The 22,960-nt window shown below is 40.5% G+C and overlaps 1 protein-coding gene across 5 annotated transcripts in view; it reads right to left on the reverse strand.

Annotated features, from left to right (window-relative positions):
• Positions 1-22,960, reverse strand: part of LOC126095349 (transmembrane protein 131) — a 345,609-nt gene that overhangs the window by 190,998 nt on the left and 131,651 nt on the right. For all 5 annotated transcript variants that reach the window (XR_007521958.1, XM_049910154.1, XM_049910155.1 and 2 more), the window contains exons 11-12: positions 13,683-13,939; positions 11,933-12,109 (exon numbers count right to left, since the gene is read on the reverse strand). Coding sequence is in view for 4 of the 5 variants with exons in the window: in XM_049910154.1 (XP_049766111.1) it covers positions 11,933-12,109; positions 13,683-13,939 (434 nt within the window). In the remaining variant the exon portion in view is untranslated. The remainder of the gene's footprint in view (positions 1-11,932; positions 12,110-13,682; positions 13,940-22,960) is intronic.

The following is a 22,960-nucleotide window of genomic DNA, read 5'->3' on the forward strand; positions in this document are numbered from 1 at the left end:
ACAAGTCATGATAAATAAATAAATAAATAAATAAAGAATGAACAACAATGACACTGTCTTTCATTTTGCTTGCATGAACCTTTGAGTATTAATACTGCAGCAGCACACATTACAGTTTCCTCATCACCAGACATGACATGGCAGACAATACAAAAACAACACAACAAATAACATAGCACATGATGAGAGTACACTGAGATATGTTTGCTACCAGTGTGGACAGAAACATAGACAAAAGACGAAATGAGAAACAGATACAAAATACTGTAGAAATAATGTTGCCAACAGAAAAATATTTCCAGTGGTAGTGTGGATGCCACTTCACACTACTAATGCAGTTGTGACGTCACTAGTGGTCTTTCGACTATTGTCTTTTGCGAGTGCTTGTGAATGATCCCTGTATGAACTGTGTGCACTTCAATTATTCATTTCCTTTGCAGTAATATTATCGCGGAGATGCTGAGTTGCAGATATGCACAACAAAAAGATTTTCACACTTAGAGCTTTCGGCCAATGGCCTTTGTCAACAATAGACACACATATGCACACACTCATGCAAACGTAACTCTCTCTCACACACACTGTTACATTCCATCCTAATTTTCCATTGTTTGATTTTCTTTGTAGTGTGTGATGTGTGAGCACAGTATGCTATTTCAAAGCAACGGTGCATTGAAAGTACCATATCACAAATATGTCATACTTATCATTAAACATCAGTTAATAAAGCACCAACAATGTAAGGGTTCAAGAGGTCTTATGATAATTAATGCACAATACAAAATTCAGATGAGTAAGCTGTAGCATAATGTTATTGTCATGTTTTGTTATCACGTTCGTTATGATCATAATACAATATGTTCTGCAGTGTTCATTGTTGATAAACATTTCTGTCTGCTTAGAGAACGAAGGATGAAATAAATATTTGCCTGTTTATTTCCGAATGTGTGGTGATTTCTGAGTGTGTGGTTATGCAGAAACCTAGAGGGCAGATTACATTCATGTGAGTGAAATGAGAAGCAATAAAATTTGTATTGTTCCTTTTCAAAAATACTTTGCTGTTTATTTCTGAATATGTGGAGATTTCCGAGTGTGTTGTTAGGTAGGAACCTAAGAGAACAGCTTAAATTGTTCAGGGTGTATACGTGGACAAGGAAAAAAAATTCCCGGGATTTTCCCGGATCTCCCAGTTAAAAATATACTTTCTCCTGGGTGAAAACACTTTTTTTTCCCTCAGAACTGTAAAATTTGTCAGTCATTTGAATGATTATGGTTTTATACAGCGGCTTATAATTTCCCGGCACTTTATAACACACGGGAAAAAAATATGTTTTGGAATGTTCTTTGATGTACGCTGCAAAAGTATTACGAAAGTATAAATTTGCATTCCACCGAACACCGTATGTTACTTTCCGAAGCACTGAAATCGAGATTGTGATGCGTTTTTATAAGCCAGTCTTAGCTCATGTCACGTGATCTCGCTAGCCGATAACAGCGGATATTCAGAGCATCGGACACATGATGATGTCAGTCAACACCAACATCACTGTTAAGTAGCGCAAACACACGAACAGGAAAAGTTAATGGTTTAAATTAATATACGTAGTGTTGCTACAAGGAAAAAAAGCTTTCATATGTAATATTTGTCTCTAATCCTTAGGATGGATAGGATGAGTGACTGCTGTGTACGGATGCAGGAGGAGCTGGCCACTGTTCGCGAACAGCTGAGGGTGTTGATGGCCGCGGTCAGCCGTCTTCAGGCTGCTGCCTCAGAGTGTAGTGGCAGTGGGGAGTCTGGTCCGTCGCATGGTACACCCCAGGTGTTACATGCTTCCCCCACTGTCCCTGCTGTCGAGACATCTTCGCGGGTACCGGGCGCGGTTGGGCCACCCTCTCCCCAAGGGGAGTGGCGGGTTCAGTGGCGTTCGCAGCGCATGAGGCGGAGGGTCAATGGGGACGCTGGCCGTGTGGCATCGCCCGCTCTGTCTGTGAGTGGACATGTCACTGCTCCTTCAGCAAGGTCCGAGCAGGCACACGGGGGAAAGGGTTTATTAGTTATTGGGAGCTCCAACGTTAGGCGGGTGATGGAGCCCCTTAGGGAAATAGCGGAAAGGTTGGAGAAGAAGGCCAGTGTTCACTCTGTCTGCTTGCCGGGAGGTCTCATCCGAGATGTGGAGGAGGCCCTGCCGGCGGCGATAGAGAGCACTGGGTGCACCCGACTGCAAATTGTTGCTCATGTCGGCACCAATGACTCCTGCCGTCTGGGTTCAGAGGTCATCCTCAGTTCGTACAGGCGGTTGGCGGAGAAGGCGGAAAGCCTCGCTCGTGGGGTGGAATCAGAGCTAACTATTTGTAGTATCGTTCCCAGAACCAATCGCGGTCCTCTGGTTTGGAGTCGAGTGGAAGGCTTAAACCAGAGGCTCAGACGATTCTGCGAACATATGGGGTGCAAATTTCTCGACCTCCGCTATCAGGTGGAGAAATGTAGGGTCCCCCTGAATAGGTCAGGCGTGCACTACACGCCGGAAGCGGCTACAAGGGTAGCGGAGTACGTGTGGAGTGCACATGGGGGTTTTTTAGGTTAGAGAATTCCCTCCCTAGGCCCGACAAGATGACTCCTGAGACGCGGCAAGGTAGGAGTAGGCAAAATGCAACAGGGAATAACAATATTAATGTGCTAATAGTAAACTGCAGGAGCGTCTATAGAAAGGTCCCAGAACTGCTCTCATTAATAAACGGTCACAATGCCCATATAGTACTAGGGACAGAAAGTTGGCTGAAACCAAACGTAAACAGTAATGAAATCCTAAACTCAGATTGGAATGTATACCGCAGAGACAGGCTAGACAGTGAAGGGGGAGGCGTGTTTATAGCAATAAGATGTGCAATAATATAGACGGAAATTGACGGAGATCCGAAATTTGAAATGATTTGGGTGAAGATCACAGTTAAAGCAGGCTCAGACATGGTAATTGGATGTCTCTATAGGCCTCCTGGCTCAGCAGCTGTTGTGGCTGAGCACCTGAAGGATAATTTGGAAAATATTTCGAGTAGATTTCCCCACCATGTTATAGTTCTGGGTGGAGATATTAATTTGCTGCATATAGACTGGGAGACTCAAACGTTCATAATGGGTGGCAGGGACAAAGAACCCAGTGAAATGTTTTTTTAATTGCTTTATCTGAAAACTACCTCGAGCAGTTAAACAGAGAACTGACTCATGGTGATAACATATTAGACCTTCTGGTGACAAACAGACCCGAACTATTTGAAACAGTTAACGCAGGACAGGGAATCGGCGATCATAAAGCGGTTATGGCATTGATGATTTCAGCCATAAATAGAAATATTAAAAAAGGTAGGAAGATTTTTCTGTTTAGCAAAAGTGACAAAAAGCAGATTACCGAGTACCTGACGGCTCAACACAAAAGTTTTGTCTCAAGTACAGATAGTGTTGAGGATCAGTGGACAAAGTTCAAAACCATCGTACAATATGCGTTAGATGAGTATGTGCCAAGCAAGATTGTAAGAGATGGAAAAGAGCCACCGTGGTACAACAACCGAGTTAGAAAACTGCTGCGGAAGCAAAGGGAACTTCACAGCAAACATAAACATAGCCAAAGCCTTGCAGACAAACAAAAATTACGCGAAGCCAAATGTAGTGTGAAGAGGGCTATGCGAGAGGCGTTCAATGAATTCGAAAGTAAAGTTCTATGTACTGACTTGGCAGAAAATCCTAAGAAATTTTGGTCTTATGTCAAAGTGGTAGGTGGATCAAAACAAAATGTCCAGACACTCTGTGACCAAAACGGTACTGAAACGGAGGATGACAGACTAAAGGCCAAAATACTAAATGTCTTTTTCCAAAGCTGTTTCACAGAGGAAGACTGCACTGTAGTTTCTTCTCTAGATTGTCGCGCAGATGACAAAATGGTAGATATCGAAATAGACGACAGAGGGATAGAGAAACAATTAAAATCGCTCAAAAGAGGAAAGGCCGCTGGACCTGATGGGATACCAGTTCGATTTTACACAGAGTACGCGAAGGAACTTGCCCCCCTTCTTGCAGCGGTGTACCATAGGTCTCTAGAAGAGCATAGCATTCCAAAGGATTGGAAAATGGCACAGGTCATCCCCATTTTCAAGAAGGGACATCGAACAGATGTGCAGAACTATAGACCTATATCTCTAACGTCGATCAGTTGTAGAATTTTGGAACACGTATTATGTTCGAGTATAATTACTTTTCTGGAGACTAGAAATCTACTCTGTAGGAATCAGCATGGGTTTCGAAAAAGGCGGTCGTGTGAAACGCGCTATTCGTCCACGAGGCTCACAGGGCCATAGACACGGGTTCCCAGGTAGATGCCGTGTTTCTTGACTTCCGCAAGGCGTTTGATACAGTTCCCCACAGTCGTTTAATGGACAAAGTAGCATATGGACTATCTGATCAATTGTGTGATTGGATTGAAGAGTTCCTAAAAAACAGAACGCAGCATTTCATTCTCAATGGAGAGAAGTCTTCCGAAGTAAGAGTGATTTCAGGTATGCTGCAGGGGAGTGTCATAGGACCGTTGCTATTCACAATATACATAAATGACCTTGTGGATGACATCGGAAGTTCACTGAGGCTTTTTGCAGATGATGCTGTGGTGTTTCGAGAGGTTGTAACAATGGAAAATTGTACTGAAATGCAGGAGGATCTGCAGCGAATTGACGCATGGTGCAGGGAATGGCAATTGAATCTCAATGTAGACAAGTGTAATGTGCTGCGAATACATAGTAAGATAGATCCCTTATCATTTAGCTACAAAATAGCAGGTCAGCAACTGAAAGCAGTTAATTCCATAAATTATCTGGGAGTTCGCATTAGGAGTGATTTAAAATGGAATGATCATATAAAAGTTGATCGTCAGTAAAGCAGATGGCAGACTGAGATTCATTGGAAGAATCCTAAGGAAATGCAATCCGAAAACAAAGGAAGTAGGTTACAGTATGCTTGTTCGCCCACTGCTTGAATACTGCTCAGCAGTGTGGGATCCGTACCAGATAGGGTTGATAGAAGAGATAGAGAAGATCCAACGGAGAGCAGCGCGCTTCGTTACAGGATCACTTAGTAATCGCGAAAGCGTTACGGAGATGATAAACTCCAGTGGAAGACTCTGCAGGAGAGACACTCAGTAGCTCGGTACGGGCTTTTGTTAAAGTTTCGAGAGCATACCTTCACCGAAGAGTCAAGCAGTATATTGCTCTCTCCTATGTATATCTCGCGAAGAGACCATGAGGATAAAATCAGAGAGATTAGAGCCCACACAGAAGCATACCGACAATCCTTCTTTCAGCGAACAATATGAGACTGGAATAGAAGGGAGAACCGATAGAGGTACTCAGGGTACCCTCCGCCACACACCGTCAGGTGGCTTGCGGAGTATGGATGTAGATGTAGATGTAAGATTAATAAGCTACAATAGAAGCTAAGCTTTCACATACAATGTTGATATTTTTTGCGCGTTTTACACTTTAATATACGTCACACAAATGTGCCAGTAAAATTTTTAATACCAACATAAATCTCTGATCTTCTGGGCTTGAAATTCTTCTGAATGGCTTGTCATCAAAGAGTTGACTTTTAAATGAGAGTCAAATGCTCTGTGATTTAAGAAATTCATTGTACATTCTCACACATAGTTCATCTTGCATAAAAGGGAATTTACTTAGAAAATAATGCTTTTCAAACCACAATTCGCAATATTTTCTCGCGATCTGATTTCTGAGAAATAGATTTGTTCCAGCAGCTGCCAGAGAAAGCGAGTCACCGAGCTTGCGCAGCTACAATTTCGTAGAAAGCTCATATGTTCCTATGTGTAAAACATTAAAAGATCTAAAATTATTTCATAAAAGAAGCAAGAGATCAGAGGATACTCCACGAGCGTCGTGAACCATACTGAAATGAATAATTCGCCTTAAAGTGCACATTTGTATATCCAGACTCCCAACGAAGTAGACCTCGACCTGATATTAAGTTTTCAGTGTAGTTTTCAGGATGTAAATTTTCTTGGAGTACCAGAACTGTATTATCTCATGTTTGGTTCTTTATTATGGCATAATGCCATACATGCTAGAACATGAAAATGTGCACTTGAAATGCAGCGAATAGTTGAAATTAGCCAACAGTGCGGAACTAAACACTGTGTTTCAAATAAATTGGCTGCCTCAGCGGAAAAGATAAATCAAAGTCGAATTTCTTTAGCAAAGCGACAAAAAATTACTTCATTGTTCTGCAAGATGATTAATGCTTGACTGTCAGAAAGGTGGAAATAAAATAAAACCTGAAACTAATAACATATTTTAGCCCTCCATAATTGTGTGAATGTATGTGTATTCACTTGATAGCTCCCACCTCAGAAATCACTTGTTTTTCATTTGACGTGAGAGCAGTAAACAAAGAGGAAACAGCAAAATCACTAAATGGAGGCACAGATTACGTGGAGACTACCTCCTACCCCCCCCCCCCCCCCCCTTCCCCGCACCATAACTCAGACTGCTCTGCGCAGCAACCCCGGATCTATGATATAGGATGACAAAAATTTTAAAAAAAGTATTTTCAAAAATATGTTCATTTATTAGCGCACATCTCTCTGAAGAGTCTGGTTTATAAAACATATAACTTCGAGGAAATGTAAGAAGTGTTACTCGGTCTTAAGTGTGCTAAAGTGCAGTACCACGCCTCTTCACACAGCATACTTCTACCGCATGTCACTGTATTTCGCACTGTGGAATTCAAATGTGTATATTTTGTAGTGGATGCCATCAAACTATATTCAGAATAGCGGAAATTAAAACGTCCTGTGGCACCTCTCCTGCTTTCAGTCGCCCCGTTTGGCATCCTGCCCCTCTTTTTTTTTAAAAAAACCCTCACAATTAATACTGGATGGGATTATTTGTAACCGGAAGAACAATAATCCTTCAGAAAATTTGGACTCTCTATTGCCTATTAGCTTATAACTTACTGTTTTTTGTGACATAAAATTAAATATAGGATACATATGTACAAGAGACAAGCAAAACAGTACACATTTATTCAGTCCTTAGCTCCTAGCATTTTTTCTGTCTAATCTTGCAACAGCTTTACATGGCGTGCTTTCCTTTATGCATAAGAATCTATTACCCCATCAAAATTTGTCAAACGTTTTGCTACATGAAAAATCGAAATATTGTTGTCTGATACTGAGAAAGCCATTAAAACAAATAGTACCCAAGATGAACATCAACAAAAGCAAAACGAGGATACTGGAATGTAGTCGAATCAAGTCGGGTGATGCTGAGGGAATTAGATTAGGAAATGAGACACTTACAGTAGTAAAGGAGTTTTGCTATTTGGGGAGCAAAATAACTCACGATGGTCAAAGTAGAGAGGATATAAAATGTAGACTGGCAATGGCAAGGAAAGCGTTTCTGAAGAAGAGAAATTTGTTAACATCGAGTATAGATTTAAGTGTCAGGAAGTCGTTTCTGAAAGTATTTGTATGGAGTGTAGCCATGTATGGAAGTGAAACATGGACGATAAATAGTTTGGACAAGAAGAGAATAGAAGCTTTCGAAATGTGGTGCTACAGAAGAATGCTGAAGATTAGATGGGTAGATCACATAACTAATGAGGAGGTATTGAATAGAATTGGGGAGAAGAGGAGTTTGTGGCACAACTTGACTAGAAGAAGGGATCGGTTGGTAGGACATGTTCTGAGACATCGAGGGATCACCAATTTAGTATTGGAGGGCAGTGTGGAGGGTAAAAATCGTAGAGGGAGACCAAGAGGTGAATACACTATACAGATTCAGAAGGATGTAGGCTACAGTACATATTGGGAGATGAAGAAGCTTGCACAGGATAGTGTAGCATGGAGAGCTGCATCAAACCAGTCTCAGGACTGAAAACCACCACCACAACAACAACAACAACAACAACAACCCAAGACTGGTGTGGTTTCTCAATCTGATTATGTCTATTTTGTCACTGTCTACTAGATTTAAAAAAAAAAAAGGCCTTTCTGATATTGCAGCAATTGTAGCACACACCAAATAAGTGAGACTATTTTGGTAATAATGGTAACTTTTATAATACGACAGAATATAATTCGTGAGGTACCAATATGAAATGCCTATTTAGCCTACTACAAGCAAAAAGGTTTATGTTAGGAAATAGTTTCACATTTCATTCATATGCTCCAGTTTCTCAAGCATGAGATCGAAAAGTAGTACTAGGAAATTTTTGTATAAATTTGGAATCGTAATATTTTTCCATAATTTGTGTGATGTCCCCATTTCTTCTCCTTCCTCATTCTAACAAACAATCTTCTCATCACTAATTCTGTAACTATTCCTACCACTGACAAAACTCGTTCTCCGGTTAACTCTACTAACCCTGACAGAATCACCGATTTAATTATCCAGCGCGATTATTCTCCGGTTAGGCATTGTTATGTGTTCGTACTACGCGTTTCCCACGCTACTCTCAGAGTAACCTTAGGCGGCTGTTACCGGGGTCTGTACAACTGGCCGTTACTAGTGTAGCGGTCTGGCCAAAAATTTTCTATCAGAATTTAATTTTCTTGGATGCAAGTAATCTTTCATACCTGTTATTCCTGTTAGTCGTTTATTTCCATTCTGGTAGTCTGAATCCTGGATTTCGCTGGTAATTATAACAACGCTAATCATTCGCAAACCCAGTCAATCACATAAACAAACGGCGATTGACATTCACCCGTTCAGCTTTATTCCACACTGCTCGTATATCCCTGTCCCCTCCTGTCAGCAAGAAAGGTTATTTCTAGATGGATTCCTCTGGCAGACACTTCATGTACACTATGCACGCATTCAAATATCAACTTCTAATTCATTCAGAAATCAACTTGGAATGTGTTCAAAAACCAATAGGGATGCATTTCAAAATCATCTAAACTATCGATAAACCAATGTGCGCTAGATGCTAGGCGGTTTGTGAAACAAGGTTTTTCTCCTCAAGAATATGAAATTGCCCCCCACCCCCAAGAAATTTCCGCCCAGTTCAGATACCCCAGTTTGCTACATACACAGCCGCCAACAGCAGCATTTCTGTAGCCAGAAGCGGGAGAAGGTACTACTCATACGCGAATTAACTGCGCATGCGCATAAGCCCGCTCATAACTGCTTAAATGAATCTAATGTAAACAATTGTGACGTCACGCTCATAGGAGGTAATTTGTTGTTAAGGAGCATTCCAGTCTTCCTAATGCCTTTCACACATTTTGCTGTTGGCAGACGCTTGTATGAGCTTTGTGTGTATTTAAGTGGCGCACTTCCTTTGCAATTTAAGTTTTATTCTCACATTCATGTTTTGTTGCTGCAGTATTACTGTGCAGTAGCGGGATACAGAAATAGACATTGTTAGAGTATTGGGTCTTACCAGTCAAAATTACAAAAAATTAACTGAAAACTAAAACAATGAAAACTTCCCGGAATTCTAAAAAATTCCCAGGTTTTTCCTGGTTTTGTCCCGGATGAAAACATTCCCGGGTCTTTCCCAGATCTCCCGGTTGTCCCGGGTCGTATACACCCTGTTGTTGCAAATTAAATGATGAGCAATGACATTCATATTCTTCCATGTCCTTCACATGTTGCACAATCACTAACATAATCCCCAAAGAGTTCTTGCTACAACTGAGATTCTCCTATCATTAACAGGTCCATAAAAATCAACTTGAGGTTATAGCTATCGACAAATCGATAGCCTCATTCCTAATAGCCTTCACAGCTCCATCACATCATGATTACATCAGTTCCTGCAAAAAGTATGTAGAACACACTCAACCGATCATCATTGTGCAATGAAGCTACACACTGCAAGTTGTGTTGGCAACGCCGATTGTCGATTATGTCAGCAGTTCCACTCTCATGTCTCCCCTCTCCACAATAGGCTGAAATATTCTCTTAACTCCACCATCACCCACATTGTGAACCGTCTGTCTTTTGTGTCACGTATAACTCCTTCAGTCACATCAAATGTCAATAGGAAGAAAACAGGACGAAGTCAAACGAGATGGCGAGTAAGAACACAGAATCGAGTAAATCTTACTAAGAAGAAAAATAAAAAGAGAATTTTTAGCACTGATCTTATCGTTTTTTCACAGGGGCTATGAATTTATGATGTAGAATCGTGAAAAATGTAAAATCGGAGAACATAAAAATCGAAGTTCCACTGCAGTCATTTCCCCTTTCTCTACTTCCCCCCTCGATCCACACAACTTCCCTATGGAGCATCCAGGAACTCACTATCCTGTCACCAATATGCCCATGGCCATTCCCACAGGCAACACTAACATTTTCCTCCTAACCCTACCCTGCTACCCCTCCTTAGCCCCCCACCTCCTCTGCACCCCCCACTACTTACCACAGCAAAGTTCACTGCTCACCTCAGTCGCAGTAGCAGTCGGGTCATAGTGCCCGGGGATGACAGAGGTCATGTATGAGAGCTGCGTTTGTGTGAATGTGCGTGAATTTTGTTGTCTGTGTTTGATGATGGACTTAGTCCAATATTTGAGTGATATGCAGCATCTTCTTCATTGTGCCTGTCTGCCATTCCACAACTCCTTGACATGGTGAGTAACTACACAAGGGGTGAACAATAATTGTTTACATTGTATTACAGTGCTGTAGAGGAAGTCAAGACGAACAATTTGATACAGGATGCCTGAGGTCTATCAGGTCGAGAACAAAAATTTGGACTACAAGAATTACTTCCCGTATTTTACCATTTTTGGTCTTTACTGACTAGGCTATTATGCCACCAGCTTAGTTGGTTGTTCTGTTAAACATTATTAATTTTAACTTTTCCATGAGTATATTGGAAACATTATGCAAAAACTAATTATGCTTACAATTTGCTCTCAATTCAACCCCCGCAAACACAGCATATTTTTGTAGTACGAAGACCAGACAAACAAAAAGATTTCAAAGTTAATTTTCAGCCATTAAAATTCACAAAATTGTGATGTAAAATTTATACAAATGTGATTTTTATAATTTGTAAGTTCACAACTAAGCTGGCACATAATGGATTAATAATAATAATAAATAATAATAATAATAATAATAATAATAATATAACCAGACTATAAAGATAAAAAAAGGTCAAATATGATAAACAATTCATGTAGCCATAAATTTTTGTACAATGATATGAGGAAGTGCCATGAACAACATACTAAAAATCCTAACCAGTGGGGATTGAGTGTAGGAGTGGGGGTGCGTTTGAAAGTCACATTTGTACATTTCTCTTGAATAACCCGAAAACAATGGCCTTTAATGAATACTTATCCAAGTATAAAATGAAAAACTATGTTAAAGTTCCAACAAAAGAGGTCTCTTTTTTCTATGCACTAATACTTTGTACACAGGGAATGGGAAAATACTGAAAATCTTGTGTACTGTGCAAGCACTGAAGGTTAGGTGGTTTTTGTGGGGCAATTTGTGATAGTTTCTCAACTTCACGATCACAAATCACCTGTATCAAATTGTTCATCTCATCTTCCTCTACACCACTGTGGTAAGTTGTAAACGATTATCATTTGCACTATGTACATTCTTTTCATACTGTTGAAAATGTGGATAATTTATTCTTAGATAATTTTGGTTCCAATGTGTATAAGAAAAGACCAATTTCCTGGAAAATCGAACAGTGAGGTACTTGGGACTGTGATCTGCGCTGTACGAGAAATGAAGCAAGCGACTTGGAGGTACTGTTTGGTGGTAGTTAGTAGCAAACAATGGAGATATCTGACCTTTAGCACACAACTGAAATAACCAGAAAATTAATAGACACTAGAAAATTAAACCAATGTTTTACACATATATTCACAACAAACATATGAAACATAAGAAATGCATGAGTTATTACCTTTTCTAGCTTCCCATTATAATAAAGTAATGGCACTGTTACTACTGAAACATTTGTGTGTAAATATAAATAAGTTTCCAGCTTCAAATCTGGTGGTACAATGTGTTGCTTCAAGGACAACTGAAAAAGCACAGTTGTCTTATCTGGAATTATCACAGTTGGTGTGAAATTCTGTACCTGTAAAGAGCAAAATTACATCACTATTTCAGTGTTCCTATCCTTGGAGATAAAAATATTAAAAGCAAAGCAGAAAAATGAAACTAAAAGATGAAAAAAGAATATGAAATACTCAATACCAGTGAGTTACATGTCTCTGCCTGTAAGATCATGAACAATCTGTACGAACAGCAAGTGAAGTCCACTATCCCTAATTTTACAATAACTGTTAGAGGAACCGTTTTAAGTTGCATAGGAAATTTTATTTACTTAATGATGACCTGTTTCAGACAGCTCATCGTTTATTAAATCATCCTCAAGAATAAAATGCACTGGTTGTTATGATACAAAGCAATGAAAGCTTAACAAAATTCCAAACCTGATCAAAGGCAGAGAACAGACCACTTACATAAGTTGTGCATTACAACCCGATGTGCACGTAAGATACGGGCCACAAAACATATAAACATGGCAGTATACAATGTAGTGTCCACACGTGAACACTGGTACATGTCAAAACATACACTGAAGCTAAAACATACCTGGAATGACTACTAAGCTAAGCCAGTGGCCATGAGTGGTGGTGTATGTCGAAGGATTGGGGCTTTTATTCTAATATAAATTCAGTTTACAAAAATCACTGATAAAATACAATCTTAACAATTTGTGAACAGTCTACATTAATAAAATGATATAAAATATAAAAATGAATGTACATCTGGTATTATGATGCCACATGTGGTGTACTGAAACTGCCACAGAGGAAAACAAAGAAAGGACTCATGGCAAATCAACTACAATACAAACAAACTCAAACAAAATATGGCCTTACATTGGGCCTCAATTTTTCACTCCGTTTCATTTCTATTCTTTCTTTAATTGGCTAAAATCTATCCCAATTGTAAGCTTTGATTTGTCCCTTCTATCAATCATCTCTTGTGAACTTATTTTTAGATTTTAAAACAAATTTAGAGCTATTAGATCTTTGCCCTAGTGTTGCTATTACTTCATCACACACACAAAAGCATGCGTGTATGCTAACACAAGTGCGTGCACGAGCACACGCACAAGTGTGCGAGCGCACGAGCGTAAGCACAGGCAAATCCATTTTCATAAAGTAAGTAAATAGATAAATGCAGCCTTCTGGAAAAAATTTTAACTATACTTCTTCCTTTATATTCCCTCCCCTTCATTCAAACTCTCCAATAATTATTTTTGGTCTGCACATCTAACTTAGCTTTTAATCTCCTCACCATATTTTTCCGCTTTCAATCTCCTCGCCATATTTTTCCCATTTTGTAAACTTCTAAGATACACATAACTTCAAGAAACTACTGAAGAAAATAAAAAATGTTTCCTTTGGTGTAGGATTTGAATGAGAAGAAGAATAAGATGAACACCAATGCACAAAGCTTTTATCACTATCTTAAACCTCTGTCAGTTGCAAATCAACAATGGTGCATTAGAGAGAGAGAGAGAGAGAGAGAGAGAGAGAGTAAAAATAAGGAATTATGTTTAAAAAAAAATTAAAGAAAATAACACTTACTGTTAATCAAATATCTCAAGCATACTATGATAGCACAATTTTGCTTACCATAAAGTAAGCTCTTGCTTCCTTATGAAGGGTAACATTAATTAAAGCTATAGGTATCTTGAATGTGTTTTTTACAGTAAAATTTCGAGCACTGCTGTTTCCACCTATGCCAGAGCAGTATTGTGTAACAGATGAATTGAAGTCCAAACCCCCTTCAAGAACTTGTGACATGTAGGGTATTATGAGCTGATGTTGATTCTGTTTACTTCTAATAATTATTTTTCCATTGTAATCTTTGCCTTCAAATGCAGCTTTCCCTGTAAATGCAACAGACCACATGTAACTTCAATGACAATAATACAGAATATGGAAGAGGGGAGGGGGAAAAAAAGGAAGAGAGAGAGAGAGAGAGAGAGAGAGAGAGAGAGATATTCAAAAACTTCAGACATCCAAACAGGAAACAGACACACACACACACACACACACACACACACACACACACACACACACAGGAGGTGTTACAGCTGTAAAAGTTTAAATTTTATCTCTCACATGTGGAATTGGATGTATTACTATTACTTTAGTATCAACCTGTTGAGTTGCAGGCAGCCACAACGAAAAGACTGTTACACATTATAGTATTCCACCAAAGCCTTCTTCAGCAAAGAAAACACACACACACACACACTCACACAAGCAAGCACACATCTTGCACACGACTGCCATCACCGAGATTCCAAACAGAATTTCAGTCTGAAGTTTCATTTGTTTGATTTTACACAAGTGTTAATTAGAAACAAAATTCCAATAAAGTATTACGCACGAAGGAAACAAATGTTAGAAAACACTTGTGGAAAAGATACATATTATACAAAAAACTAAATTTTATTATGTTTAGACAGAAGTTAATTTATTTTCTTGCATATTAATTACAATGTTTAATCAATAACTCAGTACAGCCAATCAAAATAAGAAAGTGTATTTTCCACTAAAAAGGCTATAGTGTTGGAAGAAATTGGGTAAGCCTGTAAAATTGTAATTCTCCTCCTCCCTCCTCAAAGTATTTCATATGAAAAGCCAACTCACAAAGCAAATTCTGCCTCAAAATGGGAAATCACCTGATAAATGCTATTTCATTGTGAGTTGCATCCATATGAACTATTTTATCAGAAATAGTTTGAAATAGCTGTATTTTTGGAATACAAAATGGAGAATGTAACTAATTTTCAGTTATTGGTATCGCACACCATCTGGTGAAGCCCAATTTTGAAGCAATGTTTTGTAAGTATGTGTTTGCAAAGCAACGGGCACGAATGCAATGAAGTATCACCACGCTCAATGCTCTAGTGCAACGTCAATTGTTGATGGTTGAACAGTCCCTCCCTATAAGATACACGTCGCATACTATAATGTAAGACTCACCTGTGGACACAGCATCTTAGAACAAAGAAACGTACATGTTTGTCTGTTAGCTAAGGGTCAAAAGTTGGTATAATGCAGACATTTGAAAATGATTGTTTTAGGTGGAGTGTGTTATGAACTGTGCTAGCATCAAATACTGATAGAGGCGAGGGGTCTTAACTACCTTGTTTACAACCTCAAGAAGCAATTGTGCAGTAGCTATTATCAAATGCTTTGTGTGGCTCATTGTTTTCTTATTTTGAAGTTAATAAAGATACTAATTCTACTCCATTATGATGTTCAATTAAAAGCAAGAAAGCATTGGTGATCCTCATGGCCATATGTCACCTCTGCTTTCACATAAATACAGAACACAGGTGTAGGCTGACTGCCGTGCAAGAGGGATGCAGATCTTGTTTCCCCACACTGCTCCTCTCTCCTCTTGTGGTCTTAATTCTAGTTTGTTTACAGTTGCTGCTGACTTTAGTGTTCACGTTCTGTAGTATAGTGTCCAAAAAAAAAAAAAACAAGTCAAAGTATTTCGCCCATGTCAACAGTTTTACCCTAATGTGCAAATAGAGTTATTTTTGGTTCTACTTTCACAAGAAGTACTTTGTCGGTTCCATCAGTAGTGTTGTCAAGTATGAGATGCATGGATGTTAATGCTAACAAAAGGTGAAAATCATTATTCTGCATATTTTGTAATTATAGAATTGGTAGGGAAAAGAGAGATAATGTCTTGAATATTTCTCAGATATTCAGTCAGGTAGCGTCTTCCAACGAGTGTGATATTTTGGCAAGCCAACTTCTTGTCATCTTCAGGCACTCCCACAGACTGATTGATCTCTGATGGATGCCGACTTTATATCGTCTTCACCCCCTCTCCCACAGCCTCTGTCTGGCTGTCTCTGAGCGCAGTCTGGGTGCAGACTCCAGGAATGCCTGAAGATGGCAAGAAGTCGGCTTGCTGAAATATCACGCCTATTGAATGACGCCACCTGGCTGGATACCTGAGAAATATTCAACATTTCCATAAGTCGGTCAAAACCTAAAATCACACAAAAATAATGTCAATAAACACCTTAAATCAGATAAGCACTCTGTTGAGAGTGCTTAACAGAAACAATCATTTGTTGGAAGCTTAAATACACCAAGAAGAAAAAATGAGCAAAAACCATTTCGGAAAGAGCAAACGTTCCTGTAAAAAAAGGTCCCCCATCACCACTTCCTTTTAAAGCCAGTGTTAGAATGCTAAGGCTCATTTTCAGATTCCTAGTAATGACAGACAATAAGTTGTCCTCAAATAGACTAAGATTACTGACGATTTTGCTACAGTGTTCACAGGTGGCACAGTAGTGTGAAAGGTGTCAGTAAATTCAGCTCAGTGCAGAATCCAAGCATTTCCTACATTTATTTAGTTACCTAACTCAATTTCTGGATTTTCCTTTGTGTACAAATGTGACCACATGGTCACATAAATTCAATTAGAAATTCTAGATCTAAACGTTTACATTCAAAGAAAAGTAAGGTGTTCAGTTTATTTTCTCCATGATCTTTCACAGATTGTACAAAACCTTGGGTGTCATCAAATGTTTAGGATGGCCACACAAAATTTAATTCTTACTATAACATTAGTTGTAAACTGCCTTTGTCTTTTCTACTCTATGACACTGGCCCATTACTTAGCTTGCATTTATTGTAAATCTCTTGCCCAGGTATATCAGAAGGGTAGAAGAACAGACCAACAAAATTACAGGCCAAAGTCCTTAACACTGGTTTGCTGCAGAATTCTTGAACATATTCTCAGTTTAAATAAAAAACATGTCCTTGAGATCGAGAAGCTTGTGTCCATGAATCAGCATGGTTTCAGAAAGCATCCTTCATGAGAAATTCAGCTTGCCCTTTCTCACATGACATACTGCAAAATATGGGTGGAGGGCAACAGGCAGATTCCAAATTTCTAAATTTATGAAAAGTATCTGACAAAGTGCTCCACTGCAGACTGTCAACAGAGGTATAAGCATACAGAATAAGTTCCCAAATAAGTGAGTGGCTTAAAGATTTCTTAAGTAATAGAACCAAGTGTGCTGTTCTCGACAGCAAGTATTCATCAGAGACAAGGGTATTATTAGGAGAGCCTCTGGGAAGTGCGACAAGATGGCTATATATCTAAATGTCTGACAGACAGGATGAGTAGCAATCTGCTCTGATTTGCTGATGATGCTGTGGTGTATGAGAAGGTGTCAAAGGTCTCTTGTGGACTGGATGGTAAAAACTCTGGGTACCAAGACATAAATCAATGTGTGTCGGCTTGCAGCACACTGAGTGGTCGAGGCATCCGTCCAACTTTCAATGCACTAGTACATCTCAAAATGGCAGCCTTCCATCTTTCACTGTCTCAACAGTGAACTGGATGTTTGGGTGCTTGTTGTTCATATGTTTCTCAAAATGCCCAGGAGCTTCTATCCCGTGTAGCCTGACCATAAATGTATGGTCAAGATAACGATGAAATGGAGATAGATGAAGGGGAGTCAATTTAATTCATGGTCCTCAAAATGTTCCATAGAAAGTTAGCCATTGCTGGAAACAACAGAGAACCCATAGCCATTTCGTTCATCATACAAGAAGTAGGTGGTCACCATAAAATGTCGAAACAACTTTATCATTTCAGGAGGCAAATGCTCTGCCAACAGTTTAAGTATGTCCCCCACAGGAACCTTTGTAAATAGTGAAACTACATCTAGGCTGCCTACAATATTGTTTGGGCCAACTCGAATTCATTTAATTTTCTCAATAAACATCTGAGTCTTTGATTTGGTGTTCACAGTGGCCAACTATTGGAGTCATCAGCTTAGTTAAATACACTGGTGTCCAAAATTAAAGCAACGAACCGCTATTGCCCTGTCTTGTGTCTAATTCGCCATATAATCATACAAACAATCAACTGATGTCCGTACAATTGTCTTCTGTACACAAAATGGCGTTCCGGTCAACAGACAACCGCGTCAATGATGATGTCAGGGCACCTATACAACAGTGTAGTATTTGCTAGGTAGTCCCACATCCATAATCTCTGTGTATACAGTCACAGATGTTGCAGTATGGTACAAAGAAGACACCTGCCAGACAGACTGCAGTGGAGGGCCATAACAAGAATGGAAGGAGGACAGTCGCAAACTGATGAGGCCCAATGGGGTAATATGAATCATTCAGTTGTTTCTTGGATTTTGCAACAATTTATAGAGATCAAAACAGTACCCAAAAGACCAGGGCAGTGCCGACCACGTGTGATAACAGAAAGAGAGGACTATTATTTGGCTATAATGGCATGATGGTACCACCTTAGTACTGCACAGCAATTGGCATTTGACCTTGCACCAGCCACTGGATGTGTTGTACCGAGACAAATGTTGTCCAGAAGGCTTCAGCACAGTGGCCTTTATTGTTGCAGACCTGCTGTTTGTGTACCTCTGATGCATCTTCACAGAAGGGAACTTCTAGAGTGGAGTTGACAACATGCCACCTGGACAGTCGAATTGTGGGCCAATGCCCTTTTCACAGATGAGTCCTGATTTGGTCTGGAGTGTGGTTCTCGATGCAAGCGCTTCTGGAGGGAATGTGGAACATGATTTTGGGACCCAAACATTATGGAAAGTGAGCAATATCGAGGAGAATCACTAATGTTGTGGGCAGGGATTATGTTGATCACAAGAACACCTCTTCGTGAAATTGCATGGGTGAATCAGCAAGGTTGAACTGCTGTCAGGTATCGCGATGAGATCTAGTTGGCCCAAACAACATTTCAGTCAGCCTGGATGTAGTCTTTGTTGGCAGAGCATTTTCCTCCTGAAACAATAAAGTTGTTCCGACATGCTATGACCACCACCTGCTACTTGTACAGTGGTAAATTTTGTGAACTGACAGACTGAATGGCTATGGGTTCTCCGCTGTCTCCAGAAATGGCCAACTTTTTTATGGAACACTGAAACTGTGCATTAAATTGGCTCCCCTTTATCCATCCCCATTTTATCATCATGTTGACGATACACGTTTATGGTCTGGCCACATGGGACAGAAACTCTTGAGCGCTTCCAGGAACGTATGAATAGCATCCACCCAAACATCCAGTTCACAGTCAAGACATCGAAAGAGGGAAAGCTGCTCTTTTTAGATGTTCTAGTACAACGAAAGTCAGATGGACACCTCGGCCACTCAGTATACCACAAGCTGATGCACAGTGATTTATATCTCGGCGCCCAGAATTTTCAACATCCAGACAAGAAAACAGAAACTTTAAATACATTGGTACACAGAGCAAAAACCGTTCCTGATGAGGACCACTTCTATTCCAAAATTAATCTTTAAAATGGTTCTCAGAGCATCGTTTCTCCATGTCATCTTCATTTGCTTCTTATTTCCTTTCTGTAATATTGCCATCACACTCACTTTCCTTTTTTGTTTCATACTGGCTTAATATCTGAGTTCTTGATGCTGATACAGCGACTTCTCTTTTCTCTAAAGCTCTCTTTAATTTTCCGGTCGGTAGTATCTGTCTCTCCACTAGTCATGCATGCTTCTATGGTCTCGCATTTTTCCTCTAGCCATAGCTGCTTAGACTTTACCATACTCTGTCGGCCTCACTGTGTACATGCCTGAATGTTTTTTTGCCTGCATCATTTGCTGCATTTGTATATTGTCTCCCTCCATCAATTAAATTCAATATCTCAATGCTATTAGATGGATAGATTGCTACTCACCACAGACTGTCAGGTGTTATTAGTTATCACACATGCATACCTCCCAAATATGGCCACTGTCATCTCCTTATGTTAAGGTCCGAATGTGACAGTACATACATTGGGCAGCGATCTCTGCTAGGGTCTGTAGTTGGGGTACAGGAGAGGTGTGAGTAGAGTGTGGGAGGATAGCAGGGTAGGTGTGGGAGCGGAAGCTAGTGCTGCCTGTGGTAGTGCACAGGGACGTAGTGAAAACAGGATAGAGGGTAGTAGGCTGTTAGATGCAGCATCAAGAGGCAGTGCTTAGGGCTGGGGAGGGTGAAATTGGACCAGGGGGAGGGGGGCAAAGGGGAAAGGGCAGTAGAAGGCGCACTGCCAAATTACACTACTGGCCATTAAAATTGCTACACCAAGAAGAAATGCACATGATACACGGGTATTCATTGGACAAACATATTATACTAGAATTGGCATGTGATTACATTTTCGAAAAATTCGGGTGCATAGATCCTGAGAAATGCGTACACAGAACAACCACCTCTGGCCGTAATAACAGCCTTGATACCCCTGGGCATTGAGTCAAACAGAGCCTGGATGGCCTGTACAGGTACAGCTGCCCATGCAGCTTCAACATGATACCACAGTTAATCATGAGTAGGGACTGGCGTACTGTGGCGAGCCAGTTGCTCAGCCACCACTGACCAGACGTTTTCTATTGGTGAGAGGTCTGGAGAATGTGCTGGCCAGGGCAGCAGTCGAACATTTTCTGTATCCAGAAAGGCTCATACAGGACCAGCAACATGCGGTCGCGCATTATCCTGCTGAAATGTAGGGTTTCGCAGGGATCGAATGAAGGGTAGAGCCATGGGTCGAAACACATCTGAAATGTAACGTCCACTGTTCAAAGTGCCGTCAATGTAAACAAGAGATGACCGAGACGTGTAACCAATGGCACCCCATACCATCATGTCAGGTGATACGCCAATGTGGCAATGACGAATACACGCTTCCAATGTGTGTTCACCGCAATGTCGCCAAACACGGATGCGACCATCATGATGCTGTAAGCAGAACCTGGACTCATCCGGAAAAATGATGTTTTGCCATTAGTGCACCCAGGTTCGTCGTTGAGTACACCATCGCAGGCGCTCCTGTCTGTGATGCAGTGTCAAGGGTAACTGCAGCCATGGTGTCCGAGCTGATAGTCCATGCTACTGCAAACATCGTCCAACTGTTCGTGCAGTAGGTTGTTGTCTTGCAAACATCCGCATCTGTTGACTCAGGGATCGAGACATGGCTGCTCGATCTGTTACAGCCATGTGGATAAGATGCCTGTCATCTCGGCTGCTAGTGGTACAAGGCCGTTGGGATCCAGCACGGCGTTCCGTATTACCCTCCTGAACCCACCGATTCCATATTCTGCTAACAGTCATAGGATCTCAACCAATGCGAGCAGCAATGTCGCAATACGATAAATCGCAATCGCGATGGGCCACAATCCGACCTTTATCAAAGTCGGAAACATGATGGTAAGCATTTCTCCTCCTTCCATGAGGCATCACAAGAACGTTTCACCAGGCAACGCCGGTCAACTGCTGTTTGTGTATGAGAAATCGGCTGCAAACTTTCCTCATGTCAGCTGGTTGTAGGTGTCGCCACCAGCGCCAACCTTGTGTGAATGCTCTGAAAAGCAAATCATTTGCATGTCACAGCATCTTCTTCCTGTCGGTTAAATTTCGCATCTGTAGCACATCATCTTCGTGGTGTAGCAATTTTAATGGCCAGTAGTGTATAAGCCGGGCATACGTAGGACTAGAGTGGAAATAGGGAAAGGACTAAGCAGATGAAAGACTGGGACTAGCAAATGTTGAGCCCAGGGGGCTTACAGGAATGAAGGAAATATTGACATACCAGCAGGTGAGCTCCCATCTGTGCAGTTCAGAAAAACTGGTGTTGGTGGGAAGAATCCAGATGACCTCAGCTATGAAGCAGTCATTGAAGTGAAGCACATCGTATGTGATGGTAGCTCACCAATTCGGTGGGCCAGCTATCTTGTGGCCATAGTTCATCAGTGGCCAATCATGCATACAGGCAGCCTGTTAGTTGTCATAACCACATACAATACAGCACAGTGGTTGCAGTAGTTTGTTAGACCACATGACTGCTACCACAAGTAGCCCTGCCTCTGATAGGGCAGGAGATGCATGTAATAGGACTGGAGTAGATTTGATTAGGTGTGCTTTTCACTATAAGAGGTCCATAGTGAGGAGATCTTCCATGAAGTCAGAAAACAAAATTACATAATAAACATTTTAAAAGGAAAACAGATGTGCTAATGCATCTTCCACAGATCCCTATTGCAGTGGTCATAACCAATGTGGGATAAGTCAAAAAATCTTAAACATATTTCCACTTATAAAGTAATAACTAAGTTGTCACAAAACATGTAAATGTTCAATACACTGACGTCCATATAATAATCATTAGGTTGTTGTAGCCATGCATCATGAAATAGAAAAACAATTTTACAAAGCTTATTTACAGTCATCACATTGCTGCACAACATTCTCAGACTTCTTGCCACATCAGTTCAAGTTAAAACCTTCAGCTTTTGACAATTAGCACCACCATCTTCGTTGGGAGCAACTGACTGTCAAAAATGCTGCTGTGATGACCGAATATAGCCCAAAGATGGCTTCTGATTGGTTAGTAGTTACATCATGCTATCACAGATGTTATCAACGCCTGCACTGGTGGTGCCACCACTCCTGCTGTAGCATAAACATTGCGACGAATATCTCTGGTTCTTCTCTGCAGCAAGAGCTTGATTCCATGCATTGATAAGATTATATCTGCCATCACGGTTGAAGGTTTTCTCACCAATTGTTATTTCTACAGCCTCTTTAATTATAGAGTACCAGTATGTATAAGCCTGGGACAAAACTTTTGCAGCTTCAAACAGTATTTTATGTTTGTTTTTGAGGATGTGCTCTGCAACTGCAGTTTTCTGTAGTTCTCGATTTTTAATGTGCCATTGATGTTCTGCATAATGGTCAAAAACAGTGTGGATGGACTGACCTACGTAATTGCTTCCGCGCTCACATGGGATACTGTAAATCCCAGGAATCCTAAGGCCAAGACTGTCCTTAACAGGGCATAGTATCTGCTGTATCTTCTTAAGAGGTTGGAAAATACATCTGA

This window comes from Schistocerca cancellata, chromosome 8 (genome assembly GCF_023864275.1).
Source record: "Schistocerca cancellata isolate TAMUIC-IGC-003103 chromosome 8, iqSchCanc2.1, whole genome shotgun sequence".
Taxonomy (NCBI): domain Eukaryota; kingdom Metazoa; phylum Arthropoda; class Insecta; order Orthoptera; family Acrididae; genus Schistocerca; species Schistocerca cancellata.